The sequence below is a fragment of the Salarias fasciatus genome, chromosome 5 (genome assembly GCF_902148845.1).
Source record: "Salarias fasciatus chromosome 5, fSalaFa1.1, whole genome shotgun sequence".
Classification (NCBI taxonomy): domain Eukaryota; kingdom Metazoa; phylum Chordata; class Actinopteri; order Blenniiformes; family Blenniidae; genus Salarias; species Salarias fasciatus.
Window position 1 is genome coordinate 14,479,158 of NC_043749.1, and position 9,653 is coordinate 14,488,810.

General features: G+C 43.9%; 1 protein-coding gene across 1 annotated transcript; it reads left to right on the plus strand.

Moving 5' to 3' along the window:
* The first annotated feature begins 1,687 nt into the window (after positions 1-1,687).
* On the plus strand, positions 1,688-7,625 carry LOC115388089 (microfibrillar-associated protein 2-like). Its single transcript, XM_030091021.1, has 9 exons — positions 1,688-1,771; positions 3,325-3,386; positions 5,223-5,270; positions 5,664-5,690; positions 5,794-5,874; positions 5,983-6,024; positions 6,105-6,192; positions 7,264-7,337; positions 7,435-7,625. The coding sequence occupies exons 2-9, from the start codon at positions 3,356-3,358 to the stop codon at positions 7,623-7,625; spliced, it is 582 nt and encodes a 193-aa protein (XP_029946881.1). The 5' UTR covers positions 1,688-1,771; positions 3,325-3,355.
* The last annotated feature ends 2,028 nt before the right edge of the window (positions 7,626-9,653 follow it).

The following is a 9,653-nucleotide window of genomic DNA, read 5'->3' on the forward strand; positions in this document are numbered from 1 at the left end:
ACTGGTGGAATGGAGACAGTATCTCGGCCTGCTGTCCTCATGCAGGTCTGGGAGTATTTTAGATTGGTTCAGTTTTTTTAATTTAATCTCTAAACTGGATCGAGGAATTAAACAGAAGTGATGTATTTTGTGATTCCTCAGGCGTATCGTTGGATGATTGACTCACGAGACGAGTTCACAGAGGAGCGTCTGTCCAAGCTGCAGGATCCTTTCTCCCTCTATCGCTGCCACACCATCATGAACTGCACTAAGACCTGCCCCAAGGTAACTTCTCACTAGATTACATTGACACCGCAAGCCTTAATATTTTTCATAGATAATCTTCGGAGAAAATAATATCTTGAACTTCTGTTGACATTAAGAGATCAGTTCTTGTGTGTGATAGGCTTTGTGTTTGTTTGCATTTTCTGAATGGAAGAAACCATTTTGGACTAAACTAAATTTTGTACTTGGAGAGAAATGATTGAATAAATAATTAGGATATGATCTGAATAAAACCATATTTTATCACAGTAAATGGGCTGCTCACTGTGCTCTCTCCCTCTCAGGGCTGAACCCGGGTAAAGCGATTGCTGAGATCAAGAAGATGATGGCCACATACAAGGAGAAGAAGGCAGCAGCAGTCTGAAACCTCAGCCCTGCTCCTGAGCGACTCGTCCCCCATAATTAAATTATATAATGGTTAAAATATAATGCTCATTGAGGTCTGATGGCCTGGACAGCGGGCGTCTGCACTGTGTTTGCATGGTGGGACGACCCGTGTCATAAAAACGCACATGTACAGTATGAATGCAGGAGAGAGTGTTTGTGTGTGAATGAGTCTTATATGTACCATAACCAAGGTTTTTATTTCCAGCTCTACTGCCTGTATGTTCATGCACCTCGTGAGACGGTAACGCTGCGTATTAAAGTAGGAAAAAGGCAGATTTGTGGATTTTTATAGCTTGTGGCTTTTCAAGTTGGCGCCTGATTCACAAACATGTCTCCTCAGATTATTTTTCTTCCAACATACCAACTGCAGTCTTTGTTTTGATGGGAAATAAAGCGCTGAAAGTTTGTGTGCTCCTTGTTTTTGTCTGGTCTGCTTCCTGCATTTACACTCTGTGTCCTCCAGGCGTCGCTGCAGCTGTGGACAGATGTAACCCTTTTATGCAAAATGTTTCGGCCACTTCTTTAGTATAATGTGATTAGAAAGTAGAAATTAAGGGAATCTCATGAATAATCTAATCTCGTGGATTTGTTGAAAGGATGAAAAAGAACATCTATTATGTTTGAGAGTCAAACAGAATAGATAACATTATTTAAAAATAGGTAAAATAACTAAAATGGCTTAAACTACCAGAAAAACTGAAATAGAAAAACAGCTTAAACATACTGTAAAATGTTGAACATCTTTTAAACAAATAAAATACACTTCAGAGCATATAACTTTATAAACTGTTATCCTAATTTTAATGGTTGAGCATGTTAAAAAATGTTAAATACGCCTTGAGTTTGCAGATCTCTGGTCTCCTTAATGGATAAATCATGTCTTCGTTATTGTCCTGAGTCCTGGATTCATCACATTGATCAGTTCTGGGAGGTAAATGAGGTTTTATGGTCTGGATGTCTGATCCTGTCCCGGTCCAGGGGGGGCTGAGGACCGGGACTGGGACTAGACTGGGAGGAGACTGCAGATCCGGGGTGGTACAATGTGGCGCTGCGAGGTCCTCCTGCTCTCACAGGGCGCATGAGAGCCGCTGCAAGCCGGAGCAGAGAGATTCCCAGTCAGGTAAGAACCCTGAACAATACCTTCATTTTTTTTCCTCCAAGTTATGCAGTATGGGGAATGAAAAATCCAGACCCACTTTTATTAATACTGAGACGTTTGTGGGGAGAGAAACAGACAGAAAAGGAGCTGATGTGCAGAAATTACATGCATCCTACTCAGAGAGTTTCAGGGACCAATAGTTCTGTCCGCTGTAGAAGAATAAATTGTGTGATTTGCGTTTGTGCGTTAATGTATGTAGAGAGTTGACATGTGGTCCTGTGTTTTCACTGGAGAGAAAGGGAGGAGGGACTTTCAGTCATGGTACTAGAGAGAGAGAGAGAGAGAGGGGGGGGATCAGAGGCTTCCAGAGAGTGGGGGTCGCTGAGGGCACTTCAGAATATACTGTTTTGTCATCACAGCATTGACATCTATCAAAACAAAAGACTTGAAATAGTGCAAGAGGAAAACCTCACATCATCTCCAGAAAATCCTACAAGTGTATGTGTGTGTTTGTGTGTGTTTTGGGGGAGCCTGCAGACCCATGGGTCTCTGGAAAGGGAAGGACTCAATGGGGAGAGGCTGGCTAATCACTCCCAGATGTGGACTGTGAAAACATATGGTTTCCGATAGCCACTGTGATGCACAAGAAGAGTGTGTGTGTGTACACTGGTACTCAACCACACACAAACACAAATGAATTTAGTCCAAAAAAGTGAATGGATTTATTAATGCACATTCAGAACCTAATTGTTTTGGATGTAAGTGCGACTTCATAAAACTCTGCCTGCAGACACAGAAGTGAAAAAGGGTTGGATGATGAAAAAGCACCAAAAATCACCATTTCACACTGTGTGTGTGTGTGTGTGGTGTGTGTGTGTGTGTGTGTGTGAGAGAGAGAGGAGGTTTGCGGGGCTGCAGTGGAAGAGGGAGATTCATACTTTCCGCTAAAGTGAAAAGTAGTTTAGTCGGTGTTAGAATGATGGTTTTGACAGTATTTAACGGTGTGATTTCCTGGATTTCACTGAAGGCCTTCAAACTCCAGTCTACTGGCCTGTAATGATGTGACAGTGTCAAAGTTCAACTTTTTTTTTTTTTTTTCCACACGTGATTTCCACAGAACCAAAGAGGCTCTTTTGCTTGTTGAAAAAAAAAAAAGGGGAAAAGATGAAGAGGAGGGGAGGAGGAGGAGGAGGGGAAGGGTTTGAGGAATGACCAGTGAGGCGACAGAAGGGAAATGAAGGATGTGGAGACTGAGAGCAGAGGGGAGGGGTGGGGGTTAAGGGGTCCTCTGTTTCTTTTCCTGGAATGCGGCCTCGAGACTGTCTGCTGCAGCAGTGAGGAAAAGTAGGAAAACAGCAAGATTGTTCTTCGGTGGTGTACGACATGCCAAATTCTTGCTCTTTTTTTTTCTGTTTGAGGAGGGGGGGGCAGTAGGAGGATAAGGGGTGAAGGAGGGCAGACAGAGGAGAGCACAGCATGGGAGAGGGGTGGGGGGGGGGAGGGATTTCAGGAAACCTAAAGAACAGCAGCACTAAGAAATGTTGCTTTGTTTTGATTCTGGCTCTCCTGTCTAGTGCTGAAGTCAGTCTACCTCCCACAGCCACCATGAGAGTCCTCCTGCTCCTCTGCATGCCAGGTAACTGCATCACGCCGCCCCCGGGAGTCGGCGTCCAACCCTCATGATTGTTCAATAACTGTGCAGCATTCAAGGCTGGAAAACGCCACGATTCATTAAGACGGCCTTCGTTTTTGGAAACAGACACCTGACACAGTGCAAACAAACCCATCCTCTAGTTGTCCAGAACGTTGCACCTTGCTTGCAGCGCTCCCTGATGCTGGGCTCTGTTAGGAGACAGATACCAAGAGACTGACAGCCTGTGAACCGATGTTTCTGCAAATGGAGCCATGAACAGCCTCCGTTTTCATGAACTTTACAGAATTGCCCCACTAATGTCTGTACGGTAGATTTGAAGTCACTGGCATCAACTGCTCACCTCATTTCAGCTAAAAGACAAAGATCAGTGGAAATAACTGCGATCCGGCCACGGGTTATAGGATACCACACTGAAAATGTTCTAATTTAAAGTCTTCTTATTCAAAGTTAAAACAAAAGCCCAGCACGCTGTGGTTTTACATGAGTTATAAGCGTTTCTTGGCTGACGGCCGTGACTTTCTGCGGTGTGCCGTCGCAGGGAGGGAGCAGGGGATGGAGCGCAGAGGCAGACCAGCTGTTTCCGATCTTTGTGCTTTCAGCTAAACTTCAGATGTGAGCGTGGTCTAAATCCCACCATCTGCCAGACATAGAAGAAAGTATTTAATGAAACGTCCTATTAAGCCCTTAAAGTTTATAGAGGGGAAGACATCCAAGTATCATACAGAGTAGCAAATGCAGAACGTCACAGGTGGAAGCAGCCAAACAGCTGGTCCAATGCTTTCAATCGGATTTTCTTCATCACGTCTCCCAAAACATAGATGGTGCCAATGCTGTGTTTTCTTGGTAAATATGAAAGAATAATCCAAATCTACAATGCTTGAAGCAAGACAGTGTAGCTTTAATAATGAGGAAAAAAGGCTTTTCTTCACCTGCAAACCACAGTGAGCGTCGGCCGCCCTCTTCTGTCAGTGAAAGAAACATTCTGCACACTTCTGACACATGCTGACCTCTTTTTGTCAATACTGCTTCTAAAACACTGATAAACCTTTTAGCCACAATTCTATTCAACAGAGTTGATCTATTTAATCTGATTACACTTAAGTCCGGTACCCAGCACATTGTCTTCATTTAGTCCTGACCTGAGGTTATCTGGCTTTAACGTGCTGACAGAGATATCCAGAATGAAACAAGAAGACCACTTTGGACGTTTAATACTGACACACTGTGCAACACTGAATTTACGCAGCACTGATGTAATCAGTATTAAGTTTAAACTTAAGTTTAGGGGATTCGGGAAAACGATCCAAGAAGCAGATTAAAGACTTAAAAAGCGAACCTGAATGATGATTTCTGGTAGGGGGAAAAAAACAAAAACAATGAACCCAAAAAATCAGAGGAAAAGCAGATAAGGAACAGACAAAACAGGACTGAATTATAAAGACAATGCACACGCACACAGACGTACGCACGCAGAGCCAAGTGACAAAATGAAAACTGGACTAGATTAACAATCTAGAATAGAGCTGAACTGAAGCAGGACATCATTCTGAGAGGTAAAGTTTGAGTCAAAACTGTTTTTGCTTCAAATACTTAAACACTGTGCTTAGAAATGTAAATGCTGTATATGAAAAAAAACATGTTTGAAATGAGATGTGATTGGTGTGTTCGAATGCTGAAGGTCAAGTGTGTAATAAAGCTCGGAATCTCTAAACAAAACGATGCGGAGCTCGTCCAGAGAGCTCGTAATTACTGGCTCTCCATGCCTGCATTTCTCTCATCGCTCCATCTCTGTGATTTATTTGTCTGAAACATCAACAGTCCTGCTGCTCGGCCAGGCTCAGTACCAGGAACCCTTTCCATTTCTGGGTGAGTCCATGAAGGGAATATTGGCCCCCATTGTTCCCGCCTCGGCCCGGGTTTACATCAGAGCTCTGCAACATGTGTTCCTGATTGCTCTCTGTCCTCTGGATGTGTCACCTCGCCTCCAGCGCTTCTCTCTCCTCTCCCGATTGCTGTTTACCTCCCGCATGGCAACTGTATCGCAGCGTAAATACCACTCTGGCCACTCTGCATGTTATTATTTGCAAACATCTTGCGCATGAAGTCATAGATTACGGTCTCACACGCTGCTTGTTTGCTCCTCTGAGGCGTGCAGGTGGTTCATTTTATATGCCTTGTGCCGTGCGTGTCGGTCCTCCACTGTAACTGTTGATCTCATGGAACGTTTCTCCCTCCGGCTCGTTTCACACCGCTTCGCAGAGGACTACGGGCCGGATTACTTCCCAGGTGAAGCATTCACACGTGTCTTTCATCTCTTTGCTGCTCTCGTGTCTAATTGTCAGCGTGTGACAGAGCGATCCGTCTCCTTCCCCCCGTCTGTCTTGCTCAGAGACTCCAGAGTCCGACAATCTTCCGGGAACGTTCCAGCAGCAGGTTCGACAGGAACCAGTGGTCCGTCCAGAGAAATCAGGTATCTGTTGACTCTCATCTGTCACATACACACATTAAATCACTAATTTGAATAGTTTCAAAAGTTTTTTTTTGTCTGATTTGAATCTGTTTTCCATTTGAATATCAGGGTCTGATTTGGAGACGGAGCCCACGGAGCCCGGCCCTCTCGGTGAGAAAAGACAGATTTTCACTTGGTTGTGTTTCGCTGGGATATTCATCGATTCATTGTGTTGTTTGCTCTGCTCCCAGACTGCAGAGAGGAGCAGTATCCCTGCACCAGGCTCTACTCGGTCCACAAGCCGTGCAAGCAGTGCCTCAACAACCTCTGCTTCTACAGGTAATCTGGGAGAAACGTCGGAATGAGCAGTTCATCCCAAAAACAGAAGCACAGTCGTGATCCCTGCTGCCGACTGCAGCAGACGTGGCTCCGTTTCAGCCCCTCCTCAAGTCTGTTATAAAGAAAACACAAGCACAAAAACTCCAACATTCCCCCCAACCTTTTATTCACTTTGCTACCAAATAACTGCCATTATCAATGAAAATTGGACATTTCTGTTTTATCTTTCTCATATTAACAGACATGGATGTTTTACTTCCAGTTAGCTCACCTGACTGGTGCTTTTAATTTGAAAATATCAAAGTGACATTATTTTATTCGACTAATGTGTTCTGTAAGTCATAATAATAGTATTTGCAAATATTGTTGGATAGTAGTGATCATTTGTGTATAGAATACTGCAAAGCAACCGTTTAAGTAACTAATTGCAGATGTAGCCCATGCATGGTCCACACCATACATTTATAAATAGGTAGAACATTTTAAAGAAAGCAATAAAACTCTTTAAAAAACTGTGCATGTTCCAGTGTAAATATGTACAAAAAACGTACTGATTTTACTGCACCTCTGTTCTAAATATATACAGCAGTTTGCATTATCACGATAGGTGAAAGTAAGGAAAAGACCTCTGAATAGGGTTAGACGACTGTATATTATGTAATGAATAACAGAGTTTTACCCTCAGTGATTGTGTGAATATCAGCCTTTCTTTTGTTTTTAAACGTTTGCATTTCATTTTGGCCGCTGGGTAACGGCAGCCACTGGGTCCACGTGTTTCATTGGGCTCAAGTTTTACTCTGGATGATGAACTTGCAGACAATCCTGAGCCGAAGGATTGAGAGTCTCGGTCAAGGCGACCTGTCGGCTGCAGGACAAGCTGTTGTGTCCCACCAGCAACAGTTTTACACCCTGCTCTCTGACATTCTACATCACTGTTTATCTTCAGGCCTTCATCCCCTCTGTTCTCTTGACCAAGTGTAGTTTTGTAACAGTGTTCTGAGTTTGCGGCGAGCTCCCGCCTTACTGTCGCTGTGCTCCGTTGTTTGTGCCTCCGCATGTGTTTCCACTCAGCCTGAGACGGGTGTACGTCATCAACAAGGAGATCTGCGTGCGGACCGTGTGCGCGCACGAGGAGCTGCTCAAAGGTGGGTTGGGTTCACTCTAGATTACCCGCTCCCTGTGTCTGGCTGCCGTGGCTCACCCCACCTCTCTCTCCCCCCCGGTGTGTGTGTGTGTGCTCAGCGGACCTGTGCCGGGACCAGTTCTCGCGCTGCGGCGTGGCGGCGCTGAGCGGACAGTGCTCGTCGCTCGGCGGCAGCTGCGGGAGGAGCTGCGGGGCTGCTGATGATATCGGGGGACTTCACCTGCCCAGATGCACTGCCGCCATTCTCGTCTTGGTCCTCCTTGTGTCTCCTCCCTCCCGTCCTCTGTAGCACTCATTACTCTCGTTTTGTTTTTTTGTTTTTTACGGATAAATATACTCCAAGGAACATTGATGATTGTATGAATCACTGGTGCTATAAAACTATTAGTGGTGCACATAAAACTGCAGAACATCTTGTTTCTTTTTTTTTAATTGCATACTGTACCATATTAATCTCATGCTTTGTGTGTTTTTTTTTTGTTTTTTGTTTTTTGGATATGTTACTGTATTTGTGTTGAGAAGCAGTCATTGGCATGATGACCAGCTCATCAGTGGGGGGGGCCACAGCGCACTGACATCCCATAAAACTCATCACTTTCCAGCCTTCCACTGTCTCACTGTTGAAGATGAGGCAGCGGGCGTTGAGTGACCTCAGTTTTTGTACTACTGCCACCTGGATCTGTGCATCGCAGCTGAGCCGTGGCAACTCACGCTTTGAAAAAGGCATCTCACGAATGGCCTCTGTACTACTGCTTCATCAAACTGTCACTATAAAGACCGAGAAAAACAAAAATAAAGTGTTGTTTCTTTTTTACGACAGCTGTGTGCTCACCCTGGTCTGCCTGGTGTTGTTTTGTGTCCTTATTTTCTCTGCAGTTACTGAACTTTGGAGGAGCGAAGGCTCGTTAGCCTGTTGTGAGACATTTCTGGTAACTAACAAAAAGTTGACACAGGTAAAAATGAGCGCCTCTTGAGAGGTTTGTTTTTCCAACTGTAAAGACAAAATGTCGAAGCCGTGTGATCAGAGGTCAAACTATTTGTGACAAAGACCGAACTAGTGAAGATCACTGCTCTCAGACGTCAGATATACTAAATGCTTGAACACAGAGAAATGGTTTGCTTCTACTCTTTCAAACCTAAAAGTTATTTTGCCCCCTGAACCAACAGCTAGCAGTATTTTGACCCATCACATTCACATGAAATAGAACAGTTTAATTACCAGAATTACGAGCAATAAATGCAACTTTTTGTGCAACATGCGGATCGTCCACAGCAAAACAGACAATTCTGTCTTTATGACGTCCAGATTTATTTGTCTTTGCTGATTTCTGGCATTTATTCCGCAGAGGGTCTGGTTTGTCGGGTCTCCTCAGCACATCAAGTCATTCACATGTTTGATTTGGCACAACCTGAGCAGCTGAGGGCTGAGGGCCTTGCTCAGAGACACACCAGCAGTGGGATTTGAACCAATCAAGCTTCTATAACCTCCTGGCCTCAGTCAGGCATTTACATGATATTCAACTGATGAATCTGAAATTAAATCATCTAGAAGTTCAGAATTTTGGCACAAAAATCAGGACAGCTCCACACTACTGCCAGTTTCTATGATCACAGCTTCAGACCAACGACACAAGAACAGAACAGAACAGAATAGAATGGAGGAGGGAGACTTTCACAGGAGGGCATGAAACTTTGAAGCCGTTTAGACTGAGTTCATTAGCTTTGTCCACAAATCCTCCTATACTCCTGAGCCTCTCAGACCTTTATCTTCAGCTCCTCCTGTATTTTCCTGACCTCATTCTTGTCATCTGCATTTAAGCCTCTTTTTTTTTTTTGTTGAGGGTAACCTTGACATCCTTTGAGACGTACAAACCTGTTTTGACATCCTTTGAGACGTACAAACCCTGTTTTGTGAGAGTTTCGACGATTAATACAAGATGTGGCTGAATTCTAACATTTATTATGAAGTTTGACTTCATACTTTATTGAATATATTAACACTTTCTATCCTATTTGAATAATGTCACTTTGAGCAAGCAGAAAACTACCAAACTATGACAGTTTAAAACAGCGGTTAGTTTGTCCCGTCCTGTTAAATGTTAATCTGTTTAAACTGTGTTTGTGGAGTGAAGTAAATAAAACGGGAGGCTGCGGCTCGGTGCGCTGAAAGCTGTTTATGAACAAACATGAGTTACGTTTATTCTCCTGCAAACATGTGGTTCCAATGTTCACCGTCCATGTTAAGACTCCGTCTGCCAAGATGAAAACAGTAAGTAAAAAGTATAGCCATCTGGTAAAATAATACACTAATAAAACA